This window comes from Syngnathoides biaculeatus, chromosome 19, assembly GCF_019802595.1.
Source record: "Syngnathoides biaculeatus isolate LvHL_M chromosome 19, ASM1980259v1, whole genome shotgun sequence".
Taxonomy (NCBI): domain Eukaryota; kingdom Metazoa; phylum Chordata; class Actinopteri; order Syngnathiformes; family Syngnathidae; genus Syngnathoides; species Syngnathoides biaculeatus.
In genome coordinates, this window is record NC_084658.1 from 1,355,973 (window position 1) to 1,375,537 (window position 19,565).

A 19,565-nucleotide genomic window follows, 5' to 3' on the forward strand; every position below is an offset into this window, starting at 1 on the left:
CACAACTGCTTGCTCTGCTGCTCCAACTGGTGAGCAATCATCTGGAAATTTTTGTTGTGTTCAGCGAGACGCCGTCCTTGAGCCTGGAGGGCATTGCGCACCCGATCTGAGTCGGCTGGGTCCATGTGTGAGCCAGATCGTTCTGTCCAGGCCAGAACACGAGGCTGAACCCAAAATGCACAACTCACGAGACCAGGTACAGTTTGGGAACAGTCTTTATTCAGTCCAAGGTGAAAACACAGGCAGGCAATTCAAACAAGCAGCAGTGTCAGAATCAGTAGGCGAAGAGGCAGGGTCATCAGCGAAGCAGGGTTTGGTACACAGAGCATCAAAGGCTAGGACATGGAGTTGCGGGAACGTGAGATGAAGTACAATGATTTGGCAAGGACCAGACTGCACGAGTGTCAATATATACGGAACACAATTACAGAGACAAGACGCAGGTGAGCGCATCTGGTCATTCGAGCAGGTGCGCGCCGGGTTGAGCACAGACACCCATGAGAGTTCAAGTTGGTATTAAACCTTTTATTTTATTAATCCATTCCATCCAATATCCAAAACGCTCATTCTCCCAAGGATCACGGGAAAGCTGGAGCCTATCCAGCTAGCTTCAGATGAAAGCCAGACTACACCCTGAAAAAAAAAGCTCATTTATTGCATGCCATTGATTAAAATAGTAAAACAGGGAACTCTGCTGGCTGGTGTCCGTACAAAAAGCCTTAAACTTCACAAAAGCTAACACCTTTGTCACATAGTCTTCTCCATTTCTTTTGAGAACCATGAGCAATGCAGTCAATTCAATGAGGCTAACCCGCACACATATGTAGGCTAAAATACATTTGCATGCATTTACCTCATGCACTTCCTTCTCAACTGTATCCAACCTCACTGTTTTCACTTGCTATTTTCTGTTAAAAAAATAAACAAATAAAATAAATACAAACAGAGCAGCATCGTGGTGCAGCTGTACAGGATTGACCTCACAGTTCTGAGAACCCATGTTCAATCCCGGTCCCGCCTGTGTAGGGTTTGCATCCTCTCTCTGTGCCTGCGTGGGTATTCTTCGGGCAGTCCAGTTTCCTCCAACATCTCAAAAACATGCACGAATTGGACACTCAAAATTTCCCCCGAGTGTGATTGTGAGTGTGACTGTTGTGAGTTCAAGTGCCCTGCGATTGGGTGGCAACCAGTTCAGGGTCTACCCTGCCTCCTGCCCGATGACAGCTGGGATTGGCTCCAGCACTCTTGCGACCCTTGTGAGGATAAGCGGCTCAGAAAATGGATGAATGAAAAAAAAAAACATCCAGACAAATTTGCCACACGGCTTGCTTCGACAGCTTGTATTTTTAAAAGCGGGTGTAGCAGTGGTTCGTAACCTGGCTTCGAATGAACACTGGCAGTTCAGTGAGTCAGTCTCAGGGATTTGGTAGGGGACAAGAGACACACAGTATGTGCTTGCATGCATATCTTTTCGCAATGCACTTAGTAGGGCCCAGTGCGGTTTCAATAAAGTCGCCGCACCTCGAATTTTACATTTCTTACAGCGCTGTGGCAATAGATTGTGCATCAAATCAGAGGGGGTTAGGTGGAGTGATTTTAGAGTTCAGCCACCATATAACGTCAGTCTTGTGTACTCACCAAGTTCCAAAATCTATAAATGTGTGACTGCTCCAATGAAGTACAACCTGACACATGCACATTACATAGTTAGCATGCACGCTAGCATGTGTTTCACCATGCATGAAAGCTACTGTAAGATAACACACAAGGAACAGTGTGGAACAACTGCAATTTTACTTATGTAAGCAGAAGCTTACGTTCCCCCATACACTGACATGTAAGCCAGCCATTAGTCGTTGCTCACACAGATAGAATAGCATAAAAAAACAAACAAATAAATAAATATATATACAATAAACAATGACTTAAGTAATAATTTACACAAAACATGCACTTAAAATGCTATTTCTAATTTATTTATTATCCTGGGAGCACCTCCCAGCATGCAATTCTGTTTGCTTTGGTGTGTTAATTTTAGTTTTGATAGGACACTGTGAGTGTGAACCACATTTTGACTAATGGCTTGCCTAGACTGTCAGTATGTGGGGGAATGTAAGCTTCTTCTGCTTACATATGTAAAATTGCAATTGTTCCTCACTGGCTAATGTGTTAGCATGAATGCTAACACATACACAAGTTTGCATGTACAGTGTATGCTTTCTATGTAACTGGTGTGTTTGGTTGTAGTTAATTGAAATACTCACAAAAAACATTTACAGATTTTGAAACTTGGTGCACACATAAGGTGTGTCGTATTTTATTGAAGACTAAATAGACTAGCCATTATGCTATAGCATGCTGGCTAAGCGTGAACTGCCTACGTCAGCGCTCGGGAACCTTTTAGGCTGCGAGAGCCATAAAAGGCAAATATTTTAAAGTACTAATCCAGAGGAAATGTATTTTATTTGTGTATCATACAAATGTATCTAAAATTTCATTAAAAAATATTTTAAAAATTTTCAACACAACAGAAATGAAATAAATTTGCATCAAACTCAGTCTCAAGATTTTGTTTGAAATCTAATTTAGATTTGGCAAGTTCCGGTACTCTCCGGAATGTGACGTCACGTCACGACAACATTTAGCCAGAGAGTGAAAAAGCTAGCAACGATAATGAGGAACTGTGTTGCATAAGGCTTTTCTGCGTCAAACGCTGACGGAGTCAGCTTACATGAATGACCGAAACATGGATGGATAGGCAGGTTATGGACCAGGTTTGTGAAGACAAAGCGGGCGCATTAGATTTACAAATCAAAGTGGACAGTAATATGTTCCAAACATTTCACGGAGGACTGCTTTGAAAACTCGGTACAGTGTTCACTTGGCTTCGGTAGAAAGTCAGAACATACATGTTCAATTGTTTAGTATCAAGTATCTACGTCGTTTTAAATGTAAGTATAATTCCGATACAGATATATATGTCAGCTAATATCCGTATGCATGTGATGTTTAGGAGGTGACGAAATCTGGACACTGTATAAAGTTTGTGTACTGTTGACGCTGAGGTCTTGCTGAAATTCGACTACGGCGGTGTGTGCTCTCAAGTGTTAGGTGAATTATTTAAAATACGAACTAAATCTTTAATCGCAGAACGATACTGAAGGAAGATTTTTATTTTTCGCAGACTTAGTTGCTGGTACAACAACAACAACAAACGACTCTACTTTTTAATGACATTTTTGCTACATTTGTATGATAGACAAATGAAATACATTTCCTCTGCATTAGTACTTTAAAATGTAATTCCAAAAGAGCCATACAATATTTCCATCCATCCATTTTCTTCGCTGCTTATCCTCACGTGGGTCGCGGGAAGTGCTGGAGCCTATCCCAGCTGTCAATGGGTTGGAGGCGGGGTACACCCTGAACTGGTTGCCAGCCAATCGCAGGGCACATAGAGACAAACAGCCGCACTCACAGTCACACCTAGGGGCAATTTAGAGTGTCCAATTAATGTTGCATGTTTTTGGAATGTGGGAGGAAACCGGAGTGCTCGAAGGAAACCCACGCAAGCATGGGGAGAACATGCCAACTCCACACAGGCGAGTCTGTGATTGAACCCGGGACCTTAGAATTGTGAGGCCAACGCTTTACCAGCTGACCCACCATGCCGCCTTAGACAATGTTTTTAAAACTAAATACAAGTGTATTCGTCCATTTTACGTAAGAAATGTAAGAGTACAATAAATCTCTAAATTAATTTAAATAATATCAAGACAAAAATCAAAAGTGCTTCTATTAATGCGACTTCTTTGCTGATGGTGTTGTTGTGTGTTTCATACATCATTAAATTAAACTTCATGCAGCCTTTGGTGACTTCCATCCGTTATTCGTGAACAAAGGTTGGTTGTAATGATTTTTTTTAAATGTGAGAAAGACTTTTCATATGGAAAAGTAGAACCAAACATTGTCAGTACAGCAATACTCACACGCCGCAGTGTGTGTTTTGTGACAGGAAGTGCGTTCCAAGTTTTCACAATCAGCTGGTCCGAATTTTTTTCATTTGTCCGCACCTATGTGCGCTGGCCAACAATGCATGCTGCAGATGTCTTTATGTAGAAAAAATTCCGGTGGGAGGTAGCGCATAGGCACTCATTATAAATCACATTGATAAACTGTGTAAGGACTGTAACATTTGTAATTGAGTGTACCCCTTTAAGAGCAGAGGAGGTTCAAGGTAAATTAGGAAGAAGAGAAAGTTACGTGTGGTGCCAAAATGTTAAAAAAAAAAAAAAACGTCTGACGTCTTTTTTTTTTTTGGGCCAGGCAGTCACGCCATCGGCCACAACTGCCTCACCATCGGGAAACATTGAGCACCCCTGATGTTTCCAGTATGTCGTGACAATGGCTCTGTGAGTCATACGCAACCACCAAAAGAGCCAGGTGTGGCTCGTGAGCTATAGGTTCCCAACCCCTGGCCTACATGAAGCCCAGATTGGTGGGGCCAAAGTTTTTTATTAGTGTGAAATTCATCTTTTGTAGGTTTTGTTCTTTTAACACAGTGATTTTGTGTGCAACTCCTGTGGTTTATTTTGTCCACTAATATTTTCAGTTTGAAATAAACCACATTTTATTTTTACAATTACAAAGGTCTCCATGAATACAGGTATGAAACTTGCAGTGTTCAGTACCTCCAACAAGGTTAAAAACTGCTGGTTTATAGATTTCTTCTCAAGTAGTTTTCACCACTTGAATTGGATTAATATTGTGTAAAAAAAAAAAAGACAAAGTAGGGATTTACCACTAGTATTTGTGAAGCAACCTAGAACATGCACTAGTATAAGGAAATGCTCTGCTCGTCTTCTGTTACTTATGTCAGCATGCTCAGCAGGTTTTGACCTGTGGGTAAATTTTAATTTCCAGCCCCGCTGGTCAACGCATGGCCTTGCAACCCAAACAAGGTGCTGATCTCCCACTTGCCAGACACCAGGCAAATATTGTCGTACGGCAGTGGCTATGGCGGAAACTCCCTCCTGGGTAAGAAGTGCTTCGCCCTGCGCATCGCCTCACGCATAGCCAAGGATGAAGGATGGCTAGCAGAACACATGCTGGTGAGAATATAGTGAACCACCATTTGTCATAAGAGATTCGTTTCAGTCCCACTCAGAATTTATGAAAATAATAATGCATTCCACCTATATCCCAGTTTTCTCTGCAACCAAAGCCACACCTGCAATATTAAGAGACCCTATAAAAAAGATGTTTTAGATTTATACCCCCTACACAGTTTAACACATTTAAACTTATTAAGCCACTTAAACCTTTAATCTAATGTTTGACCACCTGACATCCATCCATCCATTTTCTACAGCATATTCAAGGTCAGGTCGCGGGGGCAGTAGCGATAGCAGGAATGCCCAGACTTCTCTCACACTAACCACTTTATCCAGCTCTTCTGGGTGTATCCCAAGGCGTTCCCAGGCCATCCAAAAGACGTAATCACTCCAGCATGTCCTGGGTTGTCCCCAGGGTCTCCACCCAGTGGGACGTGCTCAGAAAACCTCACCGGGGATGCCTCTGGATCAGAGGTCCCAACCACCTCATCTTGCTCCTCTCAATGTGGAAGAGCAGCGGCTCCACTCTGAGATCTTCCCGAGCTTTTCACCCTATCTCTAAGGAAGTGAAGAGGAGTTGAACTTGTGTTCGTTAGCCTCTGTGCCGTCTTGAATGCGATGCTCCATAGAGAGCGCCGATGAGTAACTCCAGAAAAAGATTCAGCTAATTGGTTAGAGTTGTTGAAAAAAAGTGCTAAGAAGACTTTCTGATGAGTAGCAAGTCATTCCTTGTATACTTGCGTCCCGAGACGACCGAAAAACACAAACGTTAACAATACCAGGGAGCACATACTGAAGGCATCCACACTGTTAGGCGCCGTCTTGTGTCTGGTGGGTGCAGGCTTGGCCAGCTCACCTTCAAGCCCCACCTCCGGGGTCATGACTTGTATTTTTTTGACAAAATAGAAAATGAAGAAAGGCTTTTAAAATCTTCCTTCCTCAGATCCTGGGCATCACCAACCCTCAGGGAGTGAAACGTTATGTGGCGGCAGCATTCCCAAGTGCCTGCGGTAAAACCAACTTGGCAATGATGAAACCATCCCTACCAGGCTGGAAGGTGGAGTGTGTGGGTGACGACATTGCCTGGATGAAATTCGACACCCAGGGTGAGGGGAGTTGGAATTTGACTCTTCTCTGGGTCACTTTGTCTCAACTGTGTTCTGTTCCACAGGAAAGCTGAGAGCCATCAACCCTGAGAATGGCTTTTTTGGTGTCGCTCCGGGGACCTCTGATAAAACTAACCCTTATGCAATGAGCACCATAGCCAAAAACACCCTGTTTACCAATGTTGGAGAGACCAGCGATGGCGGGGTATGGTGGGAGGGTCTTGATGCCCCTGCGGCTGGCGTCACATTGACGGACTGGCATGGCAAAATCTGGAAACAAGGTATTGTCATCAGCCAGGTGCTAATATTATACTCACTGGCCCCCGGATTAGAAAAAATACATCTTGAATTAAAGGTTTGCCTTTGCTCTCTCTTCAAAGATTGGTCAAAATGTATCAACATCATTATCTGGCCCTAATGGCTTATTTGTCATTCATATCCAGACATTGTCCCTGAGAAATTAATAAAGTTTCATTTACAGACATGAAAAAATGGCTTTACCAGTCTGCTCAAGAATGAAAATATTAATGATTAAAAATGCCATACTATATCCCATTTTCTTATTGTGGTTACTGTTTACAAAGGAGTAGAAGTAATACACAGTACATGGTTTGGAGCGCTTTTGACACCTGGCATGCAGTCTTTCCTTGGCTCAGAAGAATTCATGACGTGTGTAAGGGAATTATGAAACGAAGTTTTGACCTTAATCATAAACACTTTTTCACGTAATGCTGTGACTTCCAAATTCACTTGTTAAATATATTTCAAATTTCAAGAATATTCTTCTTACTTTTTCCCATCTAAATAATGACTTCCTGGCAGCACAGTGGACGACTGGTTAGCACATTTGCCTCCCAGTTCTGAGGACAGGTGTTCAAATCCAGATTCCAGTGTAGTACTGTGTGGTACAGTATAGTTGCTGCCTTTGATTAATCACAGTTAATCAAATTTCAAAAGTGTAATTTCTGATTAAAACTAATCCATTTCAGGCCTTATAATACTACATTTTTCCAACGAAAATGTCCACTTGGTAGTGGTATTCCCTCTTTTTTCCCCGAGAGAAATTACGATTCTTGTAAAATTTCATGAAATTCGTGTAAAATTACAGATTTTTTTTTTTACATTTTACATTGGGTGTGATTGAAGTCTCCTTTGTAAAAATCTACATACAATAATATTTTGTTTGTTAAGCAAATTATACAGCACTTCTATTCATTAAAGCAACCAATTGTACCTAATTGTGTGACCAATGAGTCTACGTCGTAAACTGGCTCAGAACCCTTCTGAACCTTGAACCCGTCTGGAAACACTGATGAATGTTTGCTTTTACGTCAAGTTCAATGTGCATGTTGAAATTGTCAATGCACATCAACATGAGAAGAACGCAGTCAGGTGATGGAATGCTGTTCGATAAGGCTTTTAATGTTCTTCTTGCGATAAATGATGACTTGTAAAATGGGACAGTCGGGTATTGATTGACTACTGCAGCTCGGGAAACTTGCCACCAACAGCGTGCATGTGCATGACTGCACTAATTTCAACTCATTTGCACCAAACCTCCATTTGTGATCCAAAACTGTCATGGAATTTAAATTAGATTTTAAATTATTGAAATAATATGTTTGTTTTCTCTGCTGTAAACAGGAAGTGGCATACCTTGCGCTCATCCCAACTCGCGCTTCTGTGCGCCGGCAGCTCAGTGCCCCATCATTGACCCACAATGGCAGAGCGAAGAGGGAGTTCCCATTGATGCCATCATCTTTGGTGGTCGGAGGCCACAAGGTGAGTCATGTGCTTTTCTGACATCCTGTCCCTGTGTTCCCTTATTTAATGCGGGGGTTATGTTCCAAAAAAAAAAATACATGCGCTAAGTGAAATCTGTGCTGTAGAAGGGGATTTTTTTGCATTTTTAAAATTTTTTATTCATTATATTTTTTTTCATCTGCAGGATATTTTTGTCCTGTTTCTTATATGTTTCAAGGTGTTTAAACCCCTGGTCACACACTTTATAAACTTTTGTCAGACAGGCATGAACATTTTCTAACGTTTCTTTCAGTTAAACATTCTCAAAGTTCAAACCTTCGTAGATTAAAAAAAAAAAAAGTACACTACTACAGACTGGTTAAGAGTAGGCATTTTTCTCATGGACTTGATGTGTGTGCATCAAAGTTGTTGTAGGCAGCCAGACTAGACTGCAGTTCTGTAGCTCCTCAATGTGAGTAGACCTTTAAGTCCATAAAAGTATTTCTACCTTTGTCGAGCAGAAACCTACTCCTAATATTGTGTTGTTTCGTTCGCAAACATTTTGTTCAAAAGAACAAATCTTTTCAGGAAATGAAATTAACTGAATTAATTGATATCATTCATTCATTCTGCGGCACGGTGGGTCAGCTGATAAAGCGTCGATCTCAGTTCTGAGAACCCGGGTTCAATCCCCGGCCCCGCTTGTGTGGAGTTTGCATGTTCTCCCCATGCCTGCATGGGTTTTCTCCGGGCACTCCAGTTTCCTCCCACATCTCAAAAACATGCAACATTAATTGGAAACTCTAAATTGCCCCAAGGTGTGATTGTGAGTGCGGCTATTTGTCTCCATGTGCCCTGCGATTGGCTGACAACCAGTTCAGGGTGTACCCCGCCTCCTGCCCGTTGACAGCTGGGATAGGCTCTAGCACTCCCCGCGACCCAGGAAATGGATGGATGGATGATTCGTTCTCTGTGCTCTGCTGGCAGTGGCCAGCTCGCTGAGAACAGAATTTGAAGCATTTGAGTCGGCCGGAATGTCTTCTGTGCAGTCTTGACGTGTCAATTGCGAGCTGTTGGGGCGGTGAAGATCCGGTCACTTTTAAATAGAAGAATTTAAAATAGAAGGGGGCGGTGTCAGTTAAACTAGGAAGTACAGTGTGTGGCCCGGTGTGGCCGAGCAGCAACTCTTTGTGAGAGGCAGTGTGCTGCCTTGTTTAAAAAAAAAAAAAAAGACCTCAGGCTGTAGTTCAGTGCGCTGGATCTGTTTTGCTCTGTGCTGAGCGTGTGCGGCAAGTGCGCAAGCGCGCAGTTGCGCAGTTAAGAAGGATTTGTTTTGGAGAAGAAGCAGGAAGTGATCTTATTAGCAGGACACCAGTCAGGCGGCCTCGTGTGTTTATTATCGTTACCCGCTAGAAGGTAGCTCTTTGTTCCTTCGTGTTAGCCAAAATGCCGGCTCGTTGTATTCCTGGATATTGTTCGAACACTTATGAGGATGGATTTACTCTTCATATATTTACATAAGGCCCAGTTCGTCGTGAAAAATGGATTGCACAAGTGCAAAGGATGAGAGCTTTGTGGGTTCCAAATGACAGACAAATGAAAATAATAGTTGAGGTGGGGGACGTAATACTCTCAGAACATAACAAAAGATCCACGTACGTAAGTCAGGGGTGCTAAATGTGTGGATGTGCGTCTCAGCGCCGCGTCCCCCGATCACGACTTCGGCGCCGCATTTCCCAATCTGGGGTGGCTCATTGCGGTGCCTATTTGGGGTGGCTTATCGGGACGCCGGGGTGGCTCATCACGGCGCCAAGCCGGGCAATTTACGGCTTTGTCATCGCTCTAGGCTGAGTGCGCCATCGTCGGCGGCGTTGTTCATCCGCCACCCCAGCTCGGCGCCATGATGAACCACCCCGGCCGAAGCCATGATCGGCTCATTGCGCCTGGGGCATTCGCTCGCATCTGAGTACGCTACATTCTGTCAGGGAGTCTGTTGTTAGTTAGGAGTGATCTGCATATCAACTAAATATGGCTCGAAACGATCGGGTTATATTGTGAGACGTTCTCTTCCGTGAAAAGAGCTTCCGTGTCAGAGGTGGGCATCGAAAAAATCCAAAAATCTCAGTTGTTCCTCACCCATAGCAGGTGCCACAACGTGTTTTCAATGGTGAATGTCCAAGTATGACCTCTGCTGATGACGTTGCAGGCAATATAGCTACCACTTCGATGTCGAGTGAGACTTCCGCCGTGACATCACATATTAAGGCAACGTAACTGGATTGTCTGGCTGTTTAGTTCTGACCTGAAATAACACAGCCTGGTGGCACAGACGGTGAATTTTACATAGCGAATTTTAGCCGGTTGAATTTCCGACAGCAAGTTGTACCCAGTTGAATTGTTAACATTGAAACGTTACACTGAAATACAACTATTGAAAATGTAATCACTTTACATTTAAAATTCAAATCCTGTTTTTTGTGGCATTTCAAATTCAAATCCTGGGGGCACATATTTACTGCCATAGAGCTACATTGTGTTTTTGTGGATCTAGAGAATGCCTATGACAGAGTACCAAGAGAGGAACTGTGAGATGCATGCGTAAGTCTGGTGTAGAGGAGAAATATGTTCAAATAGTGCAGAACATGTATGAGGGCAGCAGAACAGTGGTGAGGTCTGCTGTAAGTGTGACAGAAGAATTTAAGGTGGAGGTGGAACTGTATCAGGGATCAGCTCTGAGCCCCTTCCTGTTTACTGTGGTAATGGATAGGCTGGCAGATGAGGTTAGACTGGAATCCCCTTGGACCATGATGTTCGCAGATGATATAGTGATACAGGGTTCGCACGCGGCTCTAAAAGTCCCTAAAAAAACCCAAATTTTTGAAGGTGCATTTAGGGGCTCCTAAAAGTCCTTAAAAATCCGCGAAAACCGGTCAAGCCCCTAAAAAGGCCTTAAATTAAAAAAAAAAATCAAAGGGAGGACCTCTACCGCCAAAATTCTCCATAAAAAATTTATCTTTTATTTAAAAAAAAATAGCGATCTGTCTGGCGTCCAAAACAGCCGGAAATTGTCAATGGAAGTCACCGTGTTGACAACTTTTCGCCATCTTGTCGATATTCCATTGTTTCTTTCCGTAAGTAGGCATTTCACTTCGTCTTCGTTACGACATAGCGTAGTTCTTTCATCGATCCAACTTGTATCATGGGGAAGTGCATTTTTCAATATGCTTGGGTTGAAAGTAAGGAGTTTGGGAGTTGGGTTCATCGAGATCCAAAAGATTGGCACATGTTTTAATGCCATCTGTGCAAGCAGAGTTACCAGCTTGAAAAGATGGGCGTCAAAGCGCTGGAGTCGCACCGGAAAAACAGGAGACACGCTGATTTGGCGAAGACTCTCTCATCTTCCGTTGGTATGAATCTGTTTCTAAAATATCAAGATAGTGGAGCATCAACTTCAGACAGTGGTACTGGCACTGCATGCGCACCTACAGTTGTTCAGTCATCGACTTCAACCAGCCAGAAGTCAGGCTTGATGAACGTAGTTCAATACACGAAGACGGACTCGTTAAAGGCAGAGATTGTGTGGACTTTAAAAGCGATCTGCAGCCATTAAAGTTACAAATCTTGTGAAAATAATTCGAAAGTGTTTGCAGTCATGTTCCCAGACAGTGACATTGCTAAAACCTACCACTGTGGGGAAAGGAAGACTTCGTACCTGGCTACATTTGGGATCGCTGCCCACTTTTCATCTCTACTGCCTCAAAGCCAAAAAAGCCAGAATACAGACTGACATATCTATGCTTACTGAGAAGGCTGACAGGTGGTGTGAGGAGGCAGAAGAAAAGAGGAATCTGAGGTTTATCACCAAGGCCAATGCACTCAGAGGCAGAGCAAAGGACAACAGAGCCACTTTGGCACCTCTGCAGCAACAAATAGAGGAGGCACTGGGTAGGCTCAAGGAGATAGAGTGGGGGTGATGAGACAGACATCAGTAGAAGACATTTGCGTATATAGTTGCAATTGTAGTTAGAATCTGTTTTTCTGTAGACTGTTATGTGAAGACATTGACAATGGTCATATCAATGAGAACTACCACAAGGGGCGACAGGTGATCACTGTCACAGTTACTGAGGTACTGGAACATTTGATGAACCAAGAACGGTTGATGGCACCATTGGGTGAGTCTTTTTTCCTTACTCTTGATTTCCCACGATGGCCCTAAATTTTTTCCGTGTCGCCCCTAAATTTTTCATGTCAGCCTCTAAGAATGCCCTAAAAAGCCCGTAAATTTTTTTGGTAAGACTGAGTATGACCCTGTGATATGCAGTGATAGAAGGGAGCAGGTGAAGGAACAATTAAAAAAATGGAGTCATGCGCTGGAAAGGAGAGGCATGAAGATTAGGCGAAGTAAGACAGAATATTTGTGCGTGAATGAGAGAGGTGGAAGGGGGACAAGTGAGGCTCCAGAGAGAAGAGATGGCAAGGGTGGAGTACTTCAAATACTTGGGGTCAACAATTCAGAGCAATGGTGAGTGTGGGAAGGAAGTGAAGCAGGTTGGAACAGCTGGTGAAAGGTGTCTGGTGTGTTGTGTGACAGAAGAGTCTCTGCTAGGATGAAGGGCAAAGTTTATAAAACAGTGGTGAGGCTGCCATGATGTATGGGATAGAGACAGTGGCACTGAAGAGACAGGATGCAGAATTGGAGGTGGAAGAAATGAAGATGTTGAAGTTCTCTCTAGGAGTAAACAGGTTGGATAGAATTAGAAATTAGTTTATTGGAGGTACAGCCGATGTTGGATGTTTTGGAGACGAGGTTCGAGAGAGCAGACTTCGATGCTTTGAGTGAGTATATTGGTAGAAGGGTGCTGAGGATGAAGCTGCCAGGCAAAAGAGTGAGAAGAACAAAGAGAACGTTGATGGATGTTGTGAGGGAAGACATGAGGGCAGTTGGTGTTAGAGACGAAGATGCATGAGATAGGCTTAGATGGAAAAAGATAACAATCTGTGGCAAGCCCTAACGGGACAAGCCGAAAGGAAAAAAAGAAGTTTGTTGTTGTGACATCAGACTTGCGAACGAATATCCTGGACACTCGGGTGAAGAGAGGGGTGGAGTTGTCAACTGATCACTGATGTGGTGAGTTTGCTTTGATGGTGGGGGAAGATCCCCGTCCGACGTGGCAGGCCCAAATGTATGTGAGTGTCTGCTGGGAACGGCTGGCAGATTCCCCTGTCAGAAGGAATTTCAACTCCCAGCTCCGAAATAACTTTGCTCATGTCCCAAAGGAGACGGGGGACATTGAGTCCGAGTTGACGATGTTCCACGCCTCCATTGCTGACTGCCGACTGGAGCTGTGGCCATAAGGTGGTTGGTGCCTGTCGTGGCTGCAACCCCCGAACACGTTGGTGGACACCAACATTGAGGGAAGCTGTCAAGCTGAAGAAGGAGTCCTATCGGACATTTTTTGCCTGAGGGACTCCTAAGTCAGCTGACTGGCTGGCTGAGTGGAATGCAGCTTCGGTGGTCATTGAGGCAAAAACCCGGGCATGGGAGGAGTTTGGCGAGGCCATGGAGAACGACTTCAAGACGGCTTCGAGGAAATTCTGGTCCACAGTCCGGTGTCTCGGGAGGAAGAAGCAGTGCACCGTCAACACTGTGTATAGTGGGGATGGGGCACTGCTCACCTCAACTCGAGATGTTGTCAGTCGCTGGGTAGAATACTTCAAAGACCTCCTCAATTCCACCAACACGCCTTCCCATGAGGAAGCTGAGTTTTCTGAGGTGGGCTCTTCTATCTCTGGGGTTGAGGTCACTGACTGAGGTGGTGAAAACACTCCTTGGTGGCAGGGCCCTGGGTTTGTATGAGATTTGCCGAGTTCCTATGGCCTCTGGATGTTGTCAGGGTGACCTGGCTGACTCTCCTCTGCAACATCTCATGGACATCTGGAACAGTTCCTCTGGCTTGGCAGTCCCTGTATAACCGGTGTCAGAGTTTGGTCCACCTGGCTGGCAATAAGTCAGCCATGTTTCCGGTGAGATTTGGTCCCTGCCAAGGCTGCCCTTTGTCACCAATTTTGTTCATAACTTTTATGGATAAAATCTCTAGGCGCAGCCGAGGCATAGAGTGTGTCTGGTTTGGTGGCCTCAGCATCACATCTCTGCTATTTACAGATGATGTGGTCCTGATGACTTCATCAAATCTGTCACGAACCGGGGCTCAAGGGTGGACCCAAATGCACGACTCCTGATACAGCAGACAGTACAGAGGAAACCTTTAGTCCAAGTATTTCTGAACACCAATCTTTTTTTCTTTTTTTTTTCTTCTTTTTCTTTCGGCTTGTCCCGTTAGGGGTCGCCACAGCATGTCATCTTTTTAAATCTAAGCCTATCTTGTGCATCGTCCTCTCAAACACCCACTTTCCTCATGTCCTCCCTCACAACATCCATCAACTTTTTCTTTGGTCTTCCTCTTGCTCTTTTGCCTGGCAGCTCCATCCTCAGCACCCTTCTGCCAATATACTCACTCTCTCGCCTCTGAACATGTCCAAACCATCAAAGTCTGCTTTCTCTAAACTTGTCTCCAAAACATCCAACTGTCCCTCTAATGACCTCATTTCTAATCCGATCCAGCCTATTCACACCAAGCGAGAACCTCAGCATCTTCATTTCTACTACCTCCATTTGTGCTTTTTGTTGCTTCTTCAGAGCCACCGTCTCTAATCTGTACATCACCACTGTTTTATAAACGTTGCCCTTCATCCTAGCGGATACTGTTCTGTCACATAGAACATCAGACACCTTCCGCCAACTGTTCCAACCTGCTTCACTTCCTTACCACACTGACCATTGCTCTGGATTGTTGACCCCAAGTATTTAAACCTCAAGCGTCATAAAATGGATGATTTTTGGTATATTATTAATGAAAAACCCACAGCCAATATGGTCCCATGTGTTTTTTACCACAACACATGATTTTGATGTATACAGGTTTTTGCAACTGCCGCCATGAAAATCTTCTCAAGGATTTGTTGTTGAGAAGAAGCAGGAAGTGACGTACAGGACAGTAGCGCCCCCTCGTGGACTTGTTTGTTTCCAATAATTTTACCTCTGGGAAGGTAGCTCGTTGTTCCTTTGTGTTAGCCAAAATTCCAGCTCATTGCATTGCTGGACATTGCTTGAACACTCGGGAGAAGGGAATTACCCTTCATAAGTTTGAAAGAGACCCTGTTTGTTGTGAAAAATGGATTGCACAGGTTCAGAGGACGAGAGCTTCGTGGGTTCAAAATAACAGGTAGGTGTGTATACAGCTCCAAAAAAAAAATAATAGCTTGGGGTGGACCACGTAATCGGTCCCTCTCATAAATTAGCAAAAGATCTGCGTATGAAATGTGTCGATGTGCGCGTCGCTCAGCCAACAATGTCTCACTCAGCCTCCAACATAGCTCGGCTCCACCCTCTCCTTATATAGCACGGCGGGCCAAAACTCAGCCACGCCGGCTGAGGCGCCGCGTTCGGCGGTCACATCTTCCGCGAAGGCTGCGCGTCGGGCTTTGCGACAGGGGCGGCTCTGAAGAACCCAGCCGAGAATGCGTTACTCAGTCGCGTGCGAGCATGAAGTGCGCCGGCTCGACTGTGAACACAAAGCAGCACCGCTCGGCTTCGTCATAAGCCACACCGGCCGGCTGCGATGAGCCGCGATGGCTCATCTCCGCCGCGGAAGTGGATCGGACGGGATGCGGTTTGGCCGTGACAGCATATCATCTGAATATGGCTCGAAACAATAGTGTAATATTGCCCTGAGGGCTCAAAACAATAGTGTAATATTGCCCCGGTAACTTCACTCGGTTGTGTGGTGTTGTCCTTTTCGAAAAGAGCTTCCGTGTCAGAAGGGGCGTTGGAAAAATCCGAATATCTCTGTTGGTCGGCTTCCATAGTAGCAGGCACTGCGCGTTTTCAACGGCGGAAGGGACGATGACGTCAAGGACAGATGACGTGACTAATATGGCGACCACTTGGATGTTGAGGGACACTCAATTGCAACTTTGTGCATGGATGACGTGCTCTGCGCTCACTTTTTTTTTTCGTATAGACATTGAAGTGAATACTGTTATATGTATTTTTCATTAGAATATCTATTTTAGAATGTTTATAGGGATGTCACCCCCACTTTAAAGTCGTCCATCCTTGCTATCTCTTCCCCTGGAGCTTCACTCTTCCTCCTCCGCCCTTCTCATTCACGCACATATATTCGGTTTTACTTCACCTAATCTCCATTCCTCTCCTTTTGCAGTGCGTACTTCCATCTTTCAAAATTGTTCCTCTGCCTGCTCCCTGCTTTCACTGCAGATCACAATATCATCTGCGAACATCATGGTCTAAGGGGATTCCAGTCTCACTTCGTCTGTCAGCCTATCCATTTCTATCGCAAACAGGAAGGGGCTCAGCGCGGAACCCCGATGCAGTCCCACCTCCACCTTAAATTCTTCTGACACACCTACGGCACATCTCCCCGCTGTTCTGCTGCCCTCATACATGAACACCAACAATCTTTTTTTCTTAATTGCCAAAAGCAATTGTCTCAGTTTTATTGTGGTTTAGTTGAAAAGGTTTTTGACTCATCCAGTTATTCATCTACTTTTGACAGTGACACAACCCTGACTAACTCTTGGTGAAAATGATCAAGACACTGTCTGGAGAGGTCATAGCCAATTTGGAGTTTAGTGTTTCTCAACTTCCGTTCTGCTTTCGTAAGAGCGACAGCATTCATGCCATTTTAGATTTTCGAGGTGAAATTTTCCAATGTCCCAGCATTCACAGTCTGTGGCACAGCTACAGTCTCCATAAACTTAGTGGCAGTACTCTCATTTATGTACCTTTTCTTAATAGACATAGATGTCTGAACCTTTGGAAAAATCTTTAATTTAAAAAGTACATAAAAATGGTAAAAAATTGCCATACCCTTAATGTCCATTGATAGAATTTCAACATCCTAAGAGATGACCAGGTCTAAGTTGTGACTTGGACTCTTAATATGCTGAGAGTGGTCTAGTCTGGCAGAGTTCTTTGGATTTTAATTCCATACTATTGTCAACATGAATGTTTATCAAAATAGTTGTAGTCAATACAAATAACTGAGAGCAGTTCTGAAAAATCCCACATAAATTTTCTATTGTTTCTTAGAGGTAGATAAATGACATAAAAATTACCTTTAGGTCACCTTTAACTAAAAAAACTGATTTTCAAAAGAAATAAAATCACCTAGGATAATTTCTTTACACTGAAATAACGACTTGAAAATAACAGCAATACCATTGCTTTTATCCCTATTCGACACTTGTTCATAAAATTTTAATTTCCTGGTTTTGTCCAATTTAAAATGCTGTTACACTACTTTCTGTTAGCCACGTTTCGTTTATTAACAAAAAGTCCAGATCATAGGTTGTAATGATATCACATACCAACATTGATTGATTACCCAGTGACGTGATATTGAAAAGAGCTTAGTCTCACAGAGATAAATAGAGACAATGGTTTGATAGATTCACATTTTATCCTCACTAAGTTTGTAGTTCTACTTTTTTGTGCCATATCTCATTGATGATCTTTCATCCCTTGCAACTACAGGAATGAAAAATACCTAATCTCCAGACATCATTTAGATTCACAGGTAGGATTCTTCATAGGTGGAGAAGTGGCCATTTGCATCTTAGTGGATGGTGGTTTCAGGCGAGTGGGGATGAGAAGATCTTGGTCTGGTGTGGTCTGGAATCCAACTTTGACAATGGTATTCACCTTATCCGTCAGACCTAACATTGTATTTATGCTAGTAGAGAGTGAGTTTTACATTGGGCTTGACTCCAATGGGGCTGGGAAAGGTGTGGGATATTAAAAGTGCTGGCTCATCTCATTTGTCATTTGCTCCTTCAATTGTTTGTTTGACCCAAATGAGCCTGTCTGCACCCTGTGTCCCTTTACCTATTGTACCTCTGATTGTTTGGGAACAATTGCATCCTTTTGTCCTTGAGTTGTGCAAACATTGTCACAGTTTTTTCGGGTCGGTGAATGACGTACACAGTAAAAAATGTTGGTAGCCATTAAATTAACCACTTGTCTATTTAGACAGAAACTGTCTGCTTGTAAAGATGTCTGCTCTCCCATGGCCCGTCCATGGCTTCTCACTTGGGGTTGAAGCAGCCCGCAATGCAGGCCAGCCGGATTCCATCTGCTGGTGTTGTGTTGTCCCTTTTAGATCTCCCATATCTTTGGGCACTACTCCCAGTAAATTCCAGGGAGAATTACTCCACATCTGTCCCCATTGTTGAGCAAAATGGTCTGTTAGCAAATTTCTGCTCACCGTTTTGAGACATGGGTAGAGTGGTTTCTTTCCCCGACTGTCTATTTACATCCACAAACACTTCAAGACAGGGAATTTTTATTTCCAAGATTGGCATTTTCTGCAGTAGTCCGTGATAATCCTCAGTGGAAAAGGGAGGTATCTCGATGGCTGATGTTGTTGCTAACACCAGGCTTGTACTAACTAGCAGGTCACGCTCACTTAATCGTGAAAGGGTATCAGAGGAATTGGAATATGGCAACAACTATCTACAATAAAAAATACAGTCCCACAGGTTTAATAGTATCCAGGAGTCGCTGCTTCAATTTTTTTTAGAAGAAAAACAATCTTATCAGCAAGAAAAAAATGGAAACAGAGCAAAACAACCAGAACAAAGTAAAAATTATCTGCACTGTGCAAGAGTGAAAAGAAAGTCTAGTCGAGATTCTAGTCTGTTCGTATGTTCTTAAAAAGTATTAAAAAGTAGTTGTTTACAAAAGAAGCCATAGTGGAAATTGCTGTAAAATGTTTCATACTTACTGAATATAGCTTATAAAATAATAATTTTACATTACAGTGCTTTGTGAAAGTATTTGTCCCCCTTAAATCTTTTGCCACATTTAAGGCTTCAACCATATAGATACAAAATAACAATTTTTTGTCAAGAATCAACAACAAGTGCTACACAATTGTGTAGTGGAATGAAATTTATTGGATATTTTTATAATGAAATGGTTTAAAAATATACATATCCAGTTGTTAGAATGGCCAAGTCAAAGTCCAGATGTGAATCCAATCGAGAATCTGTGGGCAGAGCTGAAGACTGCTGTTCACAAACGCTCTCCATCCAACCTCACTGAGCTCGAGCTGTTTTCCGAGGAAGAATGGGTAAGAATTTCAGTCTCTCGATGTGTAAATATGGTAGAGACATACCCCAAGCGACTTGTAGCTGTAATTGCAGCAAAAAGTGGCGCTACAATGTATTAATGCAAGGGGGTTGAATAATATTGCACACCCCACTTTTCAGGTTAAAAAAGTTTAAAATATACAATAAATTTTGTTTCACTTCATGATTGTGTCCCACTTGTTGTTGATTGGTGACAAAAAAAATTAATTTCATATCTTTATGTTTGAAGCCTGAAATGTGGCGAAAGGTTGAAAAGATCAAGGGGGCCGAATACTTTCCCAAGGCACTGTATGTCTTAAAATATTGTCACATAAAATAGTATTCTTATTTGCTATCCAATGGTTTGTGTTCAATGCTCCAACACTCC

The 19,565-nt window shown here is 43.3% G+C and overlaps 1 protein-coding gene across 3 annotated transcripts in view; it reads left to right on the top strand.

Annotated features, from left to right (window-relative positions):
- pck2 (phosphoenolpyruvate carboxykinase 2 (mitochondrial)) overlaps positions 1-19,565 on the top strand; it is a 73,458-nt gene that overhangs the window by 40,080 nt on the left and 13,813 nt on the right. For all 3 annotated transcript variants that reach the window (XM_061805758.1, XM_061805760.1, XM_061805761.1), the window contains 4 exons: positions 4,924-5,111; positions 6,058-6,220; positions 6,286-6,501; positions 7,865-8,002. In XM_061805758.1, coding sequence (XP_061661742.1) covers positions 4,924-5,111; positions 6,058-6,220; positions 6,286-6,501; positions 7,865-8,002 — 705 coding nt within the window. The remainder of the gene's footprint in view (positions 1-4,923; positions 5,112-6,057; positions 6,221-6,285; positions 6,502-7,864; positions 8,003-19,565) is intronic.